At 36.9% G+C, this 18,414-nt stretch overlaps 4 protein-coding genes and 1 pseudogene across 4 annotated transcripts; 3 read left to right on the plus strand and 2 right to left on the minus strand.

Annotated features, from left to right (window-relative positions):
* The first annotated feature begins 449 nt into the window (after positions 1–449).
* LOC126670201 (nucleoid-associated protein At4g30620, chloroplastic-like) lies at positions 450–2,891 on the plus strand. The gene is made up of 7 exons (XM_050363872.2): positions 450–632; positions 1,222–1,373; positions 2,062–2,162; positions 2,255–2,294; positions 2,376–2,447; positions 2,579–2,635; positions 2,731–2,891. Exons 1-7 carry the CDS (start codon positions 512–514, stop codon positions 2,806–2,808), a joined length of 621 nt encoding a protein of 206 aa, XP_050219829.1. The 5' UTR covers positions 450–511; the 3' UTR covers positions 2,809–2,891.
* A 16-nt stretch (positions 2,892–2,907) lies between these two features.
* LOC126670200 (early nodulin-like protein 13) lies at positions 2,908–3,733 on the minus strand. Its single transcript, XM_050363871.2, has 2 exons — positions 3,489–3,733; positions 2,908–3,416 (listed from the first exon to the last, which is right to left on the minus strand). Exons 1-2 carry the CDS (start codon positions 3,676–3,678, stop codon positions 3,058–3,060), a joined length of 549 nt encoding a protein of 182 aa, XP_050219828.1. The 5' UTR covers positions 3,679–3,733; the 3' UTR covers positions 2,908–3,057.
* A 4,199-nt stretch (positions 3,734–7,932) lies between these two features.
* Positions 7,933–8,485, plus strand: LOC126670391 (uncharacterized). The gene has a single exon (XM_050364104.2). It carries the CDS (start codon positions 8,065–8,067, stop codon positions 8,365–8,367), a length of 303 nt encoding a protein of 100 aa, XP_050220061.1. The 5' UTR covers positions 7,933–8,064; the 3' UTR covers positions 8,368–8,485.
* A 1,392-nt stretch (positions 8,486–9,877) lies between these two features.
* On the plus strand, positions 9,878–12,922 carry LOC126667694 (calcium-transporting ATPase 12, plasma membrane-type-like; annotated as a pseudogene).
* A 349-nt stretch (positions 12,923–13,271) lies between these two features.
* Positions 13,272–16,661, minus strand: LOC126667695 (transmembrane 9 superfamily member 8-like). The gene is made up of 7 exons (XM_050360744.2): positions 16,343–16,661; positions 15,588–15,752; positions 15,390–15,499; positions 15,181–15,289; positions 14,995–15,107; positions 14,737–14,890; positions 13,272–14,572 (listed from the first exon to the last, which is right to left on the minus strand). Exons 1-7 carry the CDS (start codon positions 16,481–16,483, stop codon positions 13,415–13,417), a joined length of 1,950 nt encoding a protein of 649 aa, XP_050216701.1. The 5' UTR covers positions 16,484–16,661; the 3' UTR covers positions 13,272–13,414.
* Positions 16,662–18,414: the final 1,753 nt, after the last annotated feature.

Raw genomic sequence — 18,414 nt, forward strand, 5'->3', positions numbered from 1 at the left:
CAGTTGATGGGAGCCTCTTCTGGACTGTTAAAGCCTTAGCCCTAGGCTTCATTCTACTCAGGATATTGAATTGATAATGAGAGAGTGCCATCAGGTCCGAACCGAATTGAAATTTTAATCTCTCGTTAAAACGATTAAATAAATTTATAAAAAATAAAATATTTCAGATTCAGTTGAACCGACTTAATTATTTTGGTTGGTTTTTAAGTCCGTTTTGTACTAAAAGTGTGGTTTAATTTAGTTATTGAATTTCTAAAATAAAATAAAATTTAGTTATTAAATTTGGTTCGATTTGTGAGCACATCAACAATAGAAGAACTAATATTCATTTTTGATATTTTTATTTTACCATGTCTAAATTTTCAAACCGGAAAGACCAACTTCAGGGTCGGGTCAAACTGAAAGGAACCAAATTTAATTTTGTTTTTGTTGGAGTGAAAATAAAATAAAAATTGAAGAGTTTCTTGTTTGTTTATCTTTAACTTTCTTATCAAAAAATCATATTAAGAAAATGGTATTTTGTACGGCAAGTAATGGTGCTTCATCTTGTTGTTCGACTCCACAACTAGGAATCTGTGGCTCAGGCTCACCCACTTTCCACAACAACCCTTCTTTTTCATCCCTCTCCTTCTGTAAGCTCTCTTTCATTTATTCAGTAATATTTGCATTCATTCATCTTATGGGTTTTTTTAATTTTTTCTTAATATGCTTATTTACTTATGACTAATTCTGGGTTCTCTTTTTGTTTATTGTTTTAACTTTTATTGAATTCCAAGTTTTACTTTCAATTTCCCAGGAGTAGTTTCAAGTCTCAATCTTTCTCAAGTTTATGTTTAAAGTTGTTTATTCTGTACACCTATTATCACAATACAGGATGAGGCAAACTAAAATTTGGGTGATGTGTTTTAGCAAAGGTTCACTATTTGGTTAAACTAATTCAAAACAAAAGACGGGCAATACTGAGTTGTTAATTTGATTATGTTAACTTACTTTTTCACTTGCTAATTTGGAGAAACCATAAGTTGATTTCTCAAAGTTTTTGCTTTGGTTTCAATACAATTCTATGTTCTAAACTTGTATGGAGTTAACATAATTGCAGGCTTAGTTTTATGCTTGTTTTATCATTCATGTTCCATATCCTTAGCATTTTTTTTTTCTTGATGCTATTATAGTTTTATCTTTTATGCTGAAGGAAATTTTATATTCTTCTGCTGGATTCAGGTAAAGTAAACTCATTTGCGTATCACGTTGGACCTCTGATTGCCTCGCGACCTCACAGTAAGACTGGGCAAGTGTCGTTGTCTTTACGTTTGAACAGTTTATTTGGGGGCAAAAAGGATAATAACGATAATGGCGATGACAAACAGTCAAAGGTTCTGTCAAAATTTCTCTTTTGATATGATTTCGTTACTAGTTGGTATTCTCCATCACAAACCTAGTTTCATGTAAAAAGCATCAATATTTATAACCATGATAAATGTGATTCTTTAATGTTAATGGTATTTTTATTTCTGTAGCTTCTTTGGTTAAAACGTTTTCCAGAAAAGTACACATTTGACTTAGGCTGGACGCAGTAATTTCAGTCAATTTGTAGTGCACATTTCTGAGGAACATGATTCTAATGAGGATGACGAAGTTAAGAAAGAAAAGGAAGAAGAACTAGAGTGAACAGCACGAACAACTTTGTGGTGCATTTCATCAACGTCTCATTAGTTACCTGTTACAAACTCTAGTTCCGCAGTATGAAAATTTACCCCTCGCAAGTCGCAACTGGTTGCTCAACCTGATAGATTCATAATTTAATTTTCCATATTTTAGTTATCTGGAAGTCAAGTCAAGTTTAAGTGCTAATTTGATCAGCATTGATGTTGCTTAAAATTTTGTGGAATACTTTACGAAAAAGAACTTTTAAGTCACATGACATACCTATGCAGATCATACTATTCAATCTCCATGCTATTGTATTTGTATATATAATTAATTCCTTTGCAGCAAGATTTGTTTCCAGCTAAGTTGATATTATAATTGTCGCCATAACAACCTTGCACTAATAAAATTCAGGCAGGATTACTGGGTAATATGCAAAATCTATATGAAACTGTGAAGAAAGCACAAATGGTAGTCCAGGTCGAGGCTGTTCGTGTGCAGAAAGAACTTGCTGCGTATGTGGACTATTTTCTGCATAATGTTTAATATTTCTATTTCTTTCTTAAATTATGTCATTCCGTTATCCAGTATGCTCTGTTTTTCTCAGAGCGGAGTTTGATGGCTATTGCGAAGATGAATTAATAAAGGTATATTGTTGTAATTCTATGGATCCTTTTGCTCGATAATTAAAGTCTGTTACACATATTCGAAGGCATATTTTGTTACAGGCAACACTTTCGGGCAACCAGCAACCTGTGAGAATTGAGATCACTGAGGCTGCATTGGAACTTGGGGCTGATGTGAGTAAAAATCCTTTGAATCCAGATTATTTACCAAACTAATTAATGAACGGGTCATTTCGGTCCTTAAATTTGTGACTCGGGTCATTTCTCTTTAACATTTTTCATCTTCTTCTTTGCTTTCTATGCAGAAATTGTCTCTTCTGGTAACCGAGGCCTACAAGGATGCACACCAGAAGAGTGTCAAGGTGACCTAAACAAGCCTGTTTTTTTTCTTCAAGTTTTTGGTGAATTCTTAAAATACTACTCAATTCAGTAACTCTGTCTTAATTTGCTGTTGCAGGAAATGAAGGATAAGATGGGAAATCTTGCCCAAAGTTTAGGACTGCCGCCAAACCTCAACGACGAACTGAAATTATGATTTGCAAAAGTTATTTGTTCATAATTTGTTCGGATTCGGATATCGATATTTTGTTTCAAGTCTCAAAATTTTGTTTATGCAAAGATAGTCACTCTCTCAGAAGATAATAAAATTTTTATAAAATTACTGAAAACATCTCTACATCAAACTCATATAAAGAAATGAATAAAGAAATTGAACTGAAAAGGAAAACACAAATTTCCTTCACAATCATAATTCAAAATCTAAAGCTAACCAACCATCCACTCCTCAAAACAAACCCCAAAACAAAACCCCCGAAAACACCACCACCAAGCTGTCCTTAAACCTCAAGCTAGCAGCAGCGCTCGTCGGAGGAACAGCAGGCCCATCAATTTCAGCCGGTGAAGGCGCCGGAGCAATACCAGTAAACCTCCTGTGCCGTGGGGACAAAACAGTCACAATCATCTTCTGCCCTTTAACACAGTGACCCTCAGCTCCACTGATGAAATAGTACGGCCCAGCTCTCTCAAGCTTCACCTTGGTGTTCCCATTTTTGTACTCTGCAATAGGGTTCGAGACATTGCAGCTCAGATAATCCTCCTTACTCACCTCCAAGACTGAGTCTTTTTGGCCGTCGTACTTCCACACTGCAAAAACCCAACACGGTTAGCCGGAGAACTTAGCTTAAAACTCAACAAAGAAACAAAATTTAAGCTTACCAAGAGAATCATCAATGCGAAAACGAGAACTTTCAGCCCATTTGTTGAGAGAATCAGCTTCAGAAGATGGGACTTTCCATGCGTCTGATTTGCCACCAATTAGTATATCTTTAGCTTCGGATAAGCTAAAACACAGAGCAATAATGAGCAGTAAAGAAGACACTACTGACATTCTTTGAGAATGAGCCATTGTTACTAATTTAGAAGCTAATTGAAGGAAAATAAATGCAGAGAAGTTATGGTGAGGATGAAGAGTGGTAGTGAGAGTATTTATAGGAGAAGAAAAAAAGTAGCCGTTAGAGATGAGATGATAGTGTGGACCCATTTGACTGTTGCGTTAGACATGCAGTAAAAGTAGTAACGATCGAAAAAATATATTTAGAGAAAGACGGTACGGTATTTAAACGGATAAAAAGATAGAGAGATAAATGATGTTTTTTTGCACACATTTTCATTAAACTTGTTTTTAGTGTTTTTTAGCTACCACCATTTTTTTTATTGTTGCTAATACATTTTTTTTGCAAATTGCCAAATTGTTTTCAACTTTTAGTGTTTGAAATCTATGGAGTTGAGTTGGCTTGCATGCATGAGTGGTATCATAAATAATGAATTCAAAGATTCTTAAAATGTGAAAAATCAAATTCAAATCTCCTGCATTTATTTTGAAAAAAGGGTTATTTATGTTTTTGAATTTGTGGGTGTTCGCAGGAAAATATTTCCAAACTCGAATCTTTGAATTTATAGATGGGTACTGTGTGGATCGATGCTTTAACCGGTTCGGTCCGAAAAGTTGAACAGGGTTTGACTTATCTAAATTAAAACATTAATCTGGAGGTTAAGAAACTCAGGCGAGATTATTGTTTGAACTACTCCTACTCCTAAATTAACCAACCGCGGGGGTTGGGGATAGAAAAGCGCAGGGCTTTGAAGTTTGTGTTTGATTGATAATTTGAGTTGTGTCCAATACAAACCTAAAGCTAGCTATTTATAGGGGACAAACCCTAAAATAGAAAACCTAGTCTAGTGAGATACAATCTCTTATTTAGATAAATACTAAACTAAATAATATAGATAATACCTAAAAATAAGATAATAACTAAAAAAGATAAATATTAAGCTAAGATAAGAACAAAAGGATAACTGATGGCTTTTGGGCTCAAAAATCCGAATTAGCCCATATAAGCTCTTTTTGGGCCAGTGTAAACAATGCCCCCCACGTCTTTTTATCAGAATGTCAAGAAAGATGAAGAGACGTATTTATATCGCATGCCATACGTGATCGGTCGTTTAGACCGAAAAAATTAAGTATGTCCTTCTAGCCGATTATAACAGTACAAATTAAGCGGCCAAATATTCCAATTATTGGGTTTAATGAGGAATACACTTTTGTTGCTTTGATTTAATCAGCAACTAAGTGTAGCAGGCGAGAAAAATTCTTTCCTTTGGATCGTGCATCTTTCATTCATCCATGCATAGCCCACTATCCACGTTGCTTTGTACCAAAATTTGCATGGTAAAGTTTTCCTTTGGCTTATCAACTTCTCATTCACAACATGTGCTAATCAGTCATTTTACCAAAATAAAAAAAAAATGGACGCGGCAGAAAAGACATTCCCTATGCAATTTTGAGGACCTATACGTTTGATAAATTTGATGGCCATATATTCTCTTCCAACATAATATTTTTGACAGATAATGAAAAATTCGGCCTCTTTTTTCAGCAATCTCGACGAAGCGTTACCCCAATAATTCCACAACACTCATAAAACTACCAAGATCCGCCTTTTTCTCCCTTTGAAATTGTTTTGATGGCTTCATCCATCTGATTTATCACTCCATCAAATACCCGCCGATTTTTTAAGCTACCTCATGAAATCGGCATGTAATAATGAGGAGAGAGTGGGAGGTAGGTCGCAGACAGAGTCATTTGTTTCCTCTCATGTGCTTGGTTTGGATGCTTGACTCCGAGATCGACGGTCGTATCTCAGCGGGAGGTGCGTCGGTCCCCTTTTGCAGCTGAAACTCGACGATCATTATCACAACAGGGGCTAATAATCACCGACGGTCCTCGACTTTTACCCTAACCTTCCGTAAACCCCCCAACCTTTCAAAAGCTTCCCTAAACCCCCCAACCTTTGTGGCGGCGCCATTCACGGCCCTTATAGACGAAACTACCCTTTTGGTTTTGGCGGCTGTCCTTTTTTTTGGAAAAAAATAAATAGTGGCGCCACATGTTAATTGACACGTCATTTAATGTCAAAACAAAATTGAAACACCCAAAATACCCCCTAAAAAATTAAACCAAATCAAATTTACTTAATCAAACCCAACCCACGGTCAATCCGCCCGCCAACCCGAACCACTCACCGCACCCGCCGCCGACCACCACCCGCCGCCCGCCGCCGACCCATCGGAATCTGCTCTTGGAGAGCAGATCTGAATCTGTTCTCCAAGAACAGATTCAGATCTGTTCTCCAAGAACAGATCTGAAATCTGTTCTTGGAGAACAGATGCACATCTGTTCTCCAAGAACAGATGTGCAGAAGACGAGCAGCAGCTCGTCTTCTCAGAGAAGACGAGCTGCTGCTCGTCTTCTGAAAAACGGAGAAGACGAGCTGCTGCTCGTCTTCTCAAAAACGGAGAAGACGAGCAGCAGCCCGTCTTCTCAGGGAAGACGAGCAGCAGCCCGTCTTCTCAGGGAAGACGAGCAGCAGCCCGTCTTCTCAGGGAAGACGAGCTGCTACTCGTCTTCCCAACCGGAGAAGACGAGCAGCAGCTCGTCTTCCCCTGAGAAGACGAGCTGATGCTCGTCTTCTCAGATCTGAGAAGACGAGCAGCATCTCGTCTTCTCAATCTGAGAAGACGGTCGTCTTCTCAGGTGAGAAGACGACGAGCTTGGTCGTTTTCTCACCTGAGAAGATGACCGGAGGCGGGTTCGGTTGTGGCGGTTCGGTTTCAATAATTCAGTGGTTTGAATGGGTTGATTTGCTTTGATTTTTTATTTTTGTTTTAATTAAATTTTAATAGTTGTAAGGGTGTTTTGGGTTTTTCAATTTTTTTTTTAGATATTTTGCCACATGTCAGATGACACGTGGCGCCGTCTTTTTTTTAGAATTGTAGCCGCCAAAAAAAGACGGCGCTTAGGGGTATTTTCGTCCATAAGGACCGTGAATGAGCGCCGCCATAAAGGTTGGGGGGTTTAGGGAAGCTTTTGAAAGGTCGGGGGGTTTACGGAAGCTTAGAGCAAAGGTCGAGGACCGTCGGTGATTATTAGCCCACAACGGGGGGTACGTCGATCCCCTTTTGCGGTTGTAATCCTGACTTGTCGCCCTTTGCCATGATCCACTCCAAGTCTGAGTCTGAATCGCCTGACGATGTGCAACCTACTTCGGATTGGACTCGGCTACTTGAACGAGTGCACCTGTAACTTTTCTTCTTCGTTCCGGTTTTTGTGCTCACCATAAACGCGTTCCCAGTGGAGTCGCCAAAAGATGTTCGCAGGAAAATATTTCCAAACTCGAATCTTTGAATTTATAGATGGGTACTGTGTGGATCGATGCTTTAACCGGTTCGGTCCGAAAAGTTGAACAGGGTTTGACTTATCTAAATTAAAACATTAATCTGGAGGTTAAGAAACCCAGGCGAGATTATTGTTTGAACTACTCCTACTCCTAAATTAACCAACCGCGGGGGTTGGGGATAGAAAAGCGCAGGGCTTTGAAGTTTGTGTTTGATTGATAATTTGAGTTGTGTCCAATACAAACCTAAAGCTAGCTATTTATAGGGGACAAACCCTAAAATAGAAAACATAGTCTAGTGAGATACAATCTCTTATTTAGATAAATACTAAACTAAATAATATAGATAATACCTAAAAATAAGATAATAACTAAAAAAAGATAAATATTAAGCTAAGATAAGAACAAAAGGATAACTGATGGCTTTTGGGCTCAAAAACCCGAATTAGCCCATATAAGCTCTTTTTGGGCCAGTGTAAACAGTGGGACTAACACATACATAAAATAAATTTAATATACTTTGATATTTTAATTTATAATTTCTAAAAAAAATAGTTACATTCATTTTTTAGAGTGCGTAAAATAATCGTAAAGATATTAAATATAAACATGATGAAATTGATATTAAACAAAAAACAAAAAATATATTAAATTTATAGAATTAAATAAAAATATTTTTACATTGCTTTAATACACATTTTAAAATATACATCGATGATATAATTAATTTAGTTTAAAAAATTATTTACTAAATTTTTAAAATTGATCACATTTAATTTATATGAGTTCTACCCAATCAACATTTACTCTTTTTTTATTTTTGGTATTTATCAGATTAATTCTGGGCTCATTACCCATTATTGAACCCACTAAATTCGACAGGCCCATCCAAAAAATACAGCATAACCAGCTCCTCTCCACTTGTCCCGAAGCTATGCTTTGAACAGCATGCTAAAGCTACGTGTTCAATAACTACCAAAACGTGGCAAAAATGATCAACTTTGTTAAAACTCGGAGGAAGAACAAGACGAAGAAGAAGAAGAAGAAGAAATAGAAAAATGGCAGGAAATGAAGAGTGGAAAAAAAGAGCAGACACCCACAAAATGAGTCCTGAAGAAGTGAAAGCCGCCGGAGTAGAAGGAGCAAGACGGCCACCGGGTCATAACCCCGGCGAGATTTTGCACCAGAGGCGGCGGTTGCCTTTCAGCACCACCACTATGACTGTGGGAGGGTTTCTGATTGTAGCTACTATTGGATATATGGTGCTTTACTCCAAGAAAAAACCTGAAGCAAGTGCTGGAGATGTAGCTCGAGTTGCCACCAATACTGCTGATCCTAAGGATACTCATCCCAGGAAGTAGAATATAATTTCCTTGGCTACAATTGTGTTTTTTTTTTGTTATGTTCGTTTGTTCAATGTGGAAAGACTACAGTTTCATGCTTTAATTGCTTAGACTAATAATTATCCCTTCTTTCTAATTTTGTTGTGGGTACGTTCTGTGATCAGCACTGCTTCTGTTTTTAAGAATGAAATAAAAAAAATACCAAAATAAGCTAAATTGATTCATATTTTGTGGTTGTGTGACACTGAGCCTGGTCTTAACCTTGCAAACACTGACATAGGAATTCAAAAATTCAAGCATTTTCTCAGCTTCCAATTCTTGCCAAGGCATGAATGTGACTAATTAGTGGGTGGTCCTGGTTAAAATTCGGCCACTGGAGAAATTACTGCCATTGGCATTCTATTTATATATAGGATAGAGCTGTAAGACAAATCGAGCTGAGTTTTGAAGTGTTCGTTTAGAGGAGTTCATTAACTGAGCCGAATACTGGTAAGTTTAAGCTTGAGTTCGTACAGTAATGAGCCCCAACCCATGAGTTCGTTCATATCAAGCGACTCCTGATTATATCATTAATTTGATAAAGTGGGTGAAATGCTGTAAAGGAAAAAGAAGAATAACCTATATGCTTCTGAATTGCCGGAAAGTTTTATAAAGGTAGAGTTGGTATCCAGTGTTTTTGCAGTTCCAGGTGCCCATATAAAATAACACCCTATGATCTAGACATGCAAATCCAACAGTTGCATGCATAAATTTACAAGCATTAGAAAACTAATAAATATAGCTTAATTTGATTCCAATAGCATATGACACAGTCAATTGAAGATGAGATCAAGAAAATGCCACAAATTGGACTCTCGAACAATTCAGAATACTTTATTGGGACTGAAGATCATAAGAACAAACCAAACCCATTTCAAGATTAAAAAAAACGGGTCATTAACTAACTAGACCCATTTCGAAGCATCAAAATCTTGAGACACGAAAAATGGGTCTCTTGGTGCGAATTTTTGTTTACTTCTTTTTGTATTTCGCTCCTAGGGTTCTTGAAATGGACATAAGACAAAAAAGAAAAACTAATAAGTCGAAATTTGATGAGTAATGAGTTGGTCCAACAGCAGCTGTGTACTCTTGGAGTACCTTACAGCAGAAGTGTTGGAGCAAGGATCTCAAAGTGAAACGCCCGGCATTTGCAGCTCGCTATCCGCGGAGATGAAGAACTCGACACCCTCATTAAAGGAACCATAGCTGGAGGTGGTGTCATTCTGTCTATTCATAAATCTCAAATCAATAAGACATCCAAGGAATAAATCATGACTTCCTTCCATCACGGGATCGAGTTCTGTACATTATAGGTGGATAATTGGAGCCCCTCTTTTGGTTAATGACCAAAGAATGTGGTATTTTCTCGTAGACTTTTCATGTCGTTTGACTCTTAACTTACATGTAATCAGTTTACAATATGCATGTGGCAATCCCTTTCTCGAAGAATTTACGCCTATTTATTTGAGATTAGGGTTCTGACTCTGAGACAATTAAAAAAAAAATACAACATCCACCAACATGTCTCAGATTGACCACCATGACGGTGGTGCTGTTCTTAGCGCCACCTTACTCGTCAGAGCCACCACCGACTCCTCTTCTGAAAAATACACCCGGATTTGGCGCCGCTGGAGACTTGTTATTTTAATCTCCCTCAACAAAACCTCTCCTTCCCACCAACTTCCTCGAACTTCCTCCAGGCATGTCGTCGACATACAACAATCTGAAAATGAACTAGTAGTGGATCCTCATCACTTGATTCATAACATTGTGAAGCAAAATGATTTGGCTGCATTGACAAGTTTTGGCGGTGTTCAACAAGTTGCTTCAGTTTATGGATTTAATTTGGAGACAGGAATTGATGGAGTGCCACAACCATGGATTCTTAAGGGATTAGTTAGCAACTTCTTAAGAGCATGCAAAAACCCCACCATTTTTCTGCTCTTCATCCTTGCCGGATTGTCTTTTTCCGTTGAGATAATGGAGCAAGGACCTCAATATGGATGGCATGACGGTGTTGCCATACTAATTGTTGTGTTTCTGCTCCTCACTTTCCAAACCATTGCTGACTTTCATCGTCAGAAGCGAAATTCGGATGTTGAAGTTGTCAGAAATGGAGAGACTAGCCGCATAGCTTCATCTGATCTGTGTCGTGGCGATTTAGTACATCTGAAGAGAGGAGATACAGTTCCGGCTGGTGGTTTATATGTCGACGGTGATATCTCCGTTCAGGATGGAGCTCTGAATATCAAAATGGATCACCATGAAAATCCATTTCTTTCGTATGGATCAATGGTGATTGAAGGTGAAGGCCGTATGCTTGCTATACGGGTCTGTCATCGTCAAGAACGAACGCTTTTAGAATCACGGATTTCAAAACAGATTGTATGCAGACATTCTTGGTCTCACGGTGTCGATTTTAATTGTTGTTGTTGTCTTAATCGGGTTGCTATGTAAGACAAAGCGCGAAAATCACGACATTTTACCAGAACTGAAGGGGGATACCAAAATGAATGAGCTGATGAAGATAATTGACAGTATGTTTTGGAGGCCTAGATGCAGAATTCCTATTCTAACAGGTGTTCTCACAGCAATTCTGATAGGAATGCAACATGGAATGTCTTTTGTTATTACAGTGTCCCTCTCGTATTGGAATGACAAGGTGGAATTATTCGGAGCGAAGCCTCAGAATCTATCAGCTTGTGGTACCATGGGACTTGTCACCGCCATCTGCGTTAATGCAACCGGTGGCCTAATCTGTAGGAACATGGATGCTTATTATGAGTTTCATGTTGGTGGAGAATATGTGGATGATAATGTAGTTTGTGCGGTTAATCCAATTGTCCTCGAAGCTCTACATGAAAATGTTGAAATACCCGAGATATATTTAAGCCCGGTAGATGTTTTGCTTGCTAGTTCGGTGAAGTCTAGGTGGGCTGGACATATCAAATTTTCAGATCAACGCTTCCCAATTGTTGATCATGGAAGTGTGAGTTCTGACAAGAATTACAGTTGGGCTGTGATTAAGAAGAGCGGGGATGATGGGGAAACTCTGCATTTGCACTTGAAAGGAGATGCTTTAGCAACGCTCAACTTATGTTCTCATTACTACAATACCTTAGGGGAAATTCACTCCATGCAAGATCAAAGAAGAGAGTTTGAGCAAGTGATTGAGAATATGCACAGGAGAGGTCTCGTGGCGATTGTATGTGCTTGTAAGCAAATTCAGAGTCCAGATTGTAGCCAAGAGGATTCAAACTTGCTGGCATTGGTAGGACTCAGAATATGTTCGTGCCACGGAACTATAGAAACTCTAACGAAAGCGGGAGTAAACGTAAAATTAGTATCAGAAAATGACGTCTCTGCTGTAAAAGATATAGCTTTTAGGGTTGGATTACTTCCACCTGGTTCATCTAATGATGTCGAGCTTCAAGGAATAGCGATTCGAGACCTGACAGAATCTGCAAGGATAAAGAAATTAGACGAGGCCACTGTAATTGGAAGCTGCTCATCTGAGGACATGGTTCTTATAGTTAAAAGTTTGCAACAAAAAGCCATGTGACTGCATTCTACGGAGGGTTAACAGCAACTGACTATCCGGCTTTGAACGAAGCCGATTTAAGAATCACTAAGAGAAACCAGAGCACAGAAATGGCAAGTAAGATCTCAGACATTGTTGTTTCAGATGAATGTGCATTACAATCATTACCTCTAGTTCTGCAATATGGTAGAACTGCTTACAGAAACATTCAGAAGTTCACTCAAATTCAGCTGACTGCTCTTATTTCCGGGCTACTCATAAATCTCGTTGCTGCAATATGTTTATGGGACTCTCCATTAACAGCAATTCAATTAGTTTGGGTAAATTTCGTCACGTGCCTCGTCGGTGGTCTCATGATGGTAATGGATTCAACAAGTCAGGAGTTAGCTCGTCCTGATTCGCCATGTAACCGGAACAAGCCACTGCTAACCAAATCCATATGGAAACACATAGCTACACAAGTCATGTCGCAGACTAGTGTTTTGCTAATCTTACATTTATGCATAAAGGGAGATTCATGGAAGCCACTGGTCTTCAATAGCTTCATGATATGTCAGCTACTCGATCAGTTCAAAACCATGGGCATATTAGTAAGCAAAGAAGCCATCTTTAACCAGTTCTGGTTTTTGCCGGCTGTAGTGAGTGTGATGATGATGCAGGTGGTTCTTGTCAAGTTCGGTAAAAGTCTAGCCAGTTGGGAGACGTTGAATTGGGAGCAGTGGGGTATAAGTTTCATCACTGCTGCATTTTCATGGGGTTTGGAAATAGTTGTGAAATCAACTTCAGTCTTCATTTCAGATTTGTATCCAAGATCATACGGTTCAGATAATCTAGGGTCATCAACCAATAGGAGACCATTCTTTTTCTTTTTCTCATTGATAGGTATTCCATTTTCTATGTTCTTTGTATTTTCTTTATCTTATTATTTCTACCCAGATAATGCACAGGCCTTCCGTCGTCGCTAGTCGTCTTGGTTAGCTACTTTTTTGTTTAGCTTTTCTGTGTAAAATGTTGTTGTAAATCAATTGATTAGTAAATTTTCCGTTCATTTTAGTTTGTTTTCTGGTAATACAACAGGGAAGAGGTCGTGTGGTTATTTAAATAATTTTCCAATTCTTCTAACTAATTTTTTTTAATTATAAAAGGACTATAACATCAAATTGTAACCGATGAGGTGAAACTTAGCCTTGAAACCACTTGGGAGTGGAACCGCAAATCCTTTTAACATGATCAGCTAATTAGCCATTAATGACTAATAATATTTTCGCAAATTAGGATCAAAAAAAAGGAAGCACTATACGAGCTATATATTTGGGGAGGGAAATTGTTATTGGACCCAGAATAGGTAAAATAAAAGGACTATAACATCACATTAATCTTGCGTCTGTTTAACAATGAGCAAAAAAAATGTTTACATCTAACAAAAACATAATTATCTACTGTTTTTTGAATCTTACCTCGTTTTGATGAAGGATCAAAGCAGAATTAATCAATTTTCACGGATGAGTAGATAAGCCTTGTGAACCAGAAGCAAGCATAAAATCCAATGGTGCCGGTCAACACAAAAAATGCATACGATGCGATGAGCATGTATCCGAAGTATAACACACCAGAGACCAGCTTCGTTATCTCGAGCTTTGTGAAGAAGTAGAATGTTGCATACAGGAAGAGATAAAGCGCGGAGGAGCCTGATGTGAGGTATGATCTCCACCACCAAAGGTAGTCTTCGCTGCACAACTGGAAGTAGCAGAGCACTACAGTTATTTCGGCACAGGTGATGAGGAGGATAATGAACACTAGGAAAAGGAAACCAAAGATGTAGTAGAACTGGTTAAGCCAGATAGAGGTGAGGATGAAGAAGAGTTCGATGAAGACAGCTCCGAAAGGAAGTATTCCTCCGATTAGAATTGAGAAGGCTGAGTTCATGTACCAAGCTTGTTCTGGGATCTGCCTCGGAATCTTATTTGTCTTCACAGGATCATCAATTGCTGGCTTCCTAAACCCAATATAACTTCCCACGAACACAAGTGGCAATGAAATCCCAAACCATAAGAACACCAGAGCAAACATTGTCCCAAATGGCACAGCTCCAGACGATTTCTGACCCCAGATGAGAACATTTAAGACAAAGAAGATGGCAGAGACGATCCCTGGGAACAAAACTGCAGTTCTGAGAGCAATTTTCCTCCACTCTGTTCCTTTAAACATTTTATACAAGCGAGCAGCAGCATAACCAGCAAAAATCCCCATGAAAACATAAAGCAAGAGCATGGCTGTCATTAGACCACCTCGGTTTGAAGGGGATAAGAATCCTAGAATCGCAAACATCATGGTAACAAGGGCCATTCCAAGAAACTGAACACCTGTTCCAACATAGACACATAATAAATCTGAATTTGCTGGTGGCCTAAAAACATCTCCATGCACAAGCTTCCATCCAGTCTCTTCTTGGGCCTCTTCTTGGGTCTCAAGTTCATTGTACTTGGATATGTCACGGTAAAGTGTACGTAGCATAATCATTGCCACCATTCCCGAAAGGAAGAGGACAATCATCAATGAATTGACAATTGAGAACCAATGAATTTGGTCATCACTCATTAAGAGATAAGTATCCCATCTAGATGCCCACTTCACTTCACTCTCCTGAAAGACAGATATAACAGTAAGAAAGCATACAGAATGTTACGCATCACATAAAAGGAAGCAAATCAAATAGCAGCTTCACTCCAAAGACAAAATGATAGAGGTGGAGATGAAAGAAATGAAAGAGAATACAAGTGAAGTGCTAGTTCTATTCGAGAACTCACCTGGAATTCTACATCATATGTGAAAATTACTTCTTTGTTCTCTTCGACTTCTTGAGGGGTGTTCGAATTCACAACTAGGTGCTTTGCACTAGCATCACATGTCGTTAAACGTGTCTTTGCATCATTCCATTTTCCTTCATATTCATGCTTAACACTGTATACATAAAATCTCGAATGAGTTACAAATTTTGATGCTAAATAACATGAGAAACAAAAATCAGCATTTTTATACAATAAGTGCTATCTAGAACATCTAACCTCAATGGCTTAACTTCAAATCCAACAATTCTTGCAGAACCAGTTTGCAAGTCCCTGTGATACTTGACAGTGAATGCCAAATGATTGTGGATAAAATACTTTTCCTCCTTGCTCTACATATGATCATACAGTAAGCAACAGCAATACCACCAACCCAAAAAAAAGAGTTTAAAATAATGTACATACCCCGCTATATTGCCCTTTTAGACCAACATGATAACCAAGTTGGTAGACAGTAGGCAATTCCTGATCCAACCTCTGTCTTGGAACCACAAGCGGAAGATTATCAAGGATCCTGTAGCATGCATACCACAACAATCAGAAAGAAGAACTTTCATAAATTTAAAATAAAAAAAAAAATGGACCATGTATCGCAAAAAATATGTGTTCCATACATGTTAACCCGATATTCGTCATCAATCTTCTCTTTAAACTCCTTCACGGTTTTGGCATCAAATTTAACATTGCAAAGAATTTTGCAAGTTTCTGGCTCCCACATTTTGAACTGCGCAACGGTTTAACAAAGCAGATAAGGTAACTAAAAAATCCCAATAATTTATTAGTCTAGATTCATCTAGGATAGCAAAACATACCACATAGGGAGAATTTTCAATACGATCACCACGAAGTACTTCCCCAAGATTTTCTGCACTATCTACAATCTTGGCAGGGCGACAATAAGGAAGCGAATAGAACGAGTAAGGAAGCTGTGTTTTTATAGAGGTCAGCTTGTTCACTTTGACCTTCAATTCATCTCCCTATTGATGGTAACAAAACATATCAGTAAACACGAGCCTATCAAATTCATAACGCAGTATGATCAAATCAATCTAGTCGACAGATATACGCCTTTTTTTGCATTTCCGGTCTCAACTCAAATCTGGTCATTCCACACATGAATAAACATGAGCATATCAAATTCATAACGCGATGTAATCAATCTACTCGACTGCTACATGAATTCTTTCACATTTCTGGTTTCAACTCAAATCTATTCGTTTCACACACAATGCAGCATTCCTAAAAAAAACATCAAAATAACTACATAGCTAGCCATTTTACAAACACATAATCCAAACTGTTTCATTAGGCATTTTAAAAATCTCTAACAGACATGAGACAAGAAAGCATATCCACCGCATTGTCTCCAATAAAACGAATCGGATCTTGCACATTACCGTCAGATTCAACTAATTCAGCTAACAACACAATGCGAATATTACAAATCGAACACTACATTGAAAATTCCGTAAAAAAAAATGCAAAATCATTCGAAACTCTATTAAATTCAAAACATCGCGAAAATAACACAAAGCGAGATCTAAAGAAAGAGAAAATGAGATTTGACCTTGACGAAATCCTCGGGAGCGACACCGGGGAGGTAGAAAGAAGAAGCGCCGTGGATGAGCAAGAGAAAGCAAAGAGACGAGACGAAACGCATCGTTTTGGATGAAGATCTGAACCGGAAACCACCGCGCCGTGGCTCCATGGAGAGTTTTGTTGTGATTTTTGAGATCTGAAGGAGAGTGAGTGAGTGTGTATAAGAAGAGAGAGCGTGTGGGACAGGTCAGAAGAAGGTGACGGTGAAACAAAGCAAAGAGAGAGCTTAGGGAGTTGAGACCAGATCCCGTTTTTGTCTTCTATCCGGTCATATTGGGTGTTGTTAGTAAAGTCATGTTAGGATTGCTTAAAAACTTTATTAAATTATATTAATATTTTATGTTTATTTAGTTCTAAAATTACAAAAATGAAAACTTATTTTTAATTAAAGCCAAATCAAGTCAATTAAATTACTTTATTAATGTAATATAATTAGTTTATATAATTTATTTGAATATAATCTATGTTTGTGGTGATGTTTTTTTTTTAATTTTAACATGTATTATTTTTTAAAAGTACAGATACAATTTAAATGGGACCTTGTTTAATTAATTTTTTGGATCTTCTTTGGTATGGTGTTGAGGAACAAAAATAAGAAAGCTTTCAAATAAAATTTAAATTTAATGAAAATTTTCAGGCAAAATTGGTTCTTTTATCTTATGAAAGGTAATAAAAGTAAATTTTTAGCTATTTAATATATATAAAAAAACTCTTCTCTCAAAAAAAAAACTCAAAAATTAAATCTTGTTTAAATAAAATTATAATCACCATGGAATTACGTTGTAGATGGTGCTACGGTCGAGCAATGTATTTTTAAAAGTTAATTAATAGGTTTTATACATTTTAATCCAATATAGTATTTTTTTTACAAACTATTAAGTCAACAATGTATTTTATTAGAATATTTTTTTAAAGATTTATTTTAATTAAAGAGTAAGTCTTACTTTCGGCCTTATGGGTCCATATTACGCAAGTCCATAGCATGTTGTGAGAATCAAAATTCTAAAGCCCAATTAATAAATTAAGTAGGGCCTTTTAACTTGTTGGGCTCTCAATTTGGGAAGAAATCATAAGCTCTAGAGATCTTCTCTCATTCAAAAAAAAGACACAAATAGTCACTTGGATCTCAAAAGTTAATGCTAATTTTTTGGGAAATTTAAATATTTACCTTAAAAATAAAAATATTTATACTTTTACATCAACACGGAAAAATTATAAAAAATACCTTATGTTTTTTCCAGATTTATATTTTTACTTTGGATATTAAAATATTTATGATTTTATTTCGTTATCATCTGATTATCAGAAATCCTTCTGTAATCTTTTTTTACGTAGGTTATCATACAATTATCATAATCTTATCAAACTTCATTATCATCTAGTTATCATACTACAGTGTTATGATAACGAGATGATAATGTAGTGATACTGACACGATAATCACATATTATTTTATCATAACATTATCATAAATATTATCATAAAATTATCATAGAGGTATCATAGATATTATCATCTCGATATCTTATAATAATGTTATGATAATGATATGATAATCAAACATTATCTCCTCTAGAAAAATCTTTTTTTGTGCGGTGTCATGATAACGACATGATAATATTGTGATTCTGACATAATAATCACACATTTTTTTAATTTTTATTTTGCAAAAAATCGTTTTTCTACAAAAATTCTTATTTTTTTGAATTGAAAACCGTTAGTCTACAAATTTTTAGATCGGAAAACTGAAAAATTTTAAAATCGATTTTTTTTAGATTTGGAAGTTAAAAAAATCGTAAAATCACCACGAGTTAAGGAAAAAAAATCGCTAAAATTAAATATGAAAAAACGGCAGAGCAACGGCGAAGCAATGAACTAACGACGAAGAAGAAAAATCGAGAAAAATTAAAGAAAAAGAAAAGAATGGCAAAATAAAAAGAACAAAGAAGAAGAAGAAGAAAAAGTAGAGAGAGAGAGAGAGTTGTCACTTGAGAGTAAAAAATAATTAAAATAAAAAATAAAAAAATAGATATAAATATA

This window comes from Mercurialis annua, linkage group LG2 (assembly GCF_937616625.2).
Source record: "Mercurialis annua linkage group LG2, ddMerAnnu1.2, whole genome shotgun sequence".
Taxonomy (NCBI): domain Eukaryota; kingdom Viridiplantae; phylum Streptophyta; class Magnoliopsida; order Malpighiales; family Euphorbiaceae; genus Mercurialis; species Mercurialis annua.

Coding starts and splice junctions, on each gene's coding strand:
- LOC126670200 (XM_050363871.2), bottom strand. CDS start 3,678: ATGGCTCATTCTCAAAGAATGTCAGTAGTGTCTTCTTTACTGCTCATT. Junction 3,417..3,488: donor TCGCATTGATGATTCTCTTG/GTAAGCTTAAAT, acceptor GGGTTTTTGCAG/TGTGGAAGTACGACGGCCAA.
- LOC126670391 (XM_050364104.2), top strand. CDS start 8,065: ATGGCAGGAAATGAAGAGTGGAAAAAAAGAGCAGACACCCACAAAATG.
- LOC126670201 (XM_050363872.2), top strand. CDS start 512: ATGGTATTTTGTACGGCAAGTAATGGTGCTTCATCTTGTTGTTCGACT. Junction 1,374..2,061: donor GCGATGACAAACAGTCAAAG/GTTCTGTCAAAA, acceptor AATAAAATTCAG/GCAGGATTACTGGGTAATAT. Junction 2,448..2,578: donor CATTGGAACTTGGGGCTGAT/GTGAGTAAAAAT, acceptor CTTTCTATGCAG/AAATTGTCTCTTCTGGTAAC.
- LOC126667695 (XM_050360744.2), bottom strand. CDS start 16,483: ATGGAGCCACGGCGCGGTGGTTTCCGGTTCAGATCTTCATCCAAAACG. Junction 15,290..15,389: donor GACGAATATCGGGTTAACAT/GTATGGAACACA, acceptor TGCATGCTACAG/GATCCTTGATAATCTTCCGC. Junction 15,108..15,180: donor TAAAAGGGCAATATAGCGGG/GTATGTACATTA, acceptor GATCATATGTAG/AGCAAGGAGGAAAAGTATTT.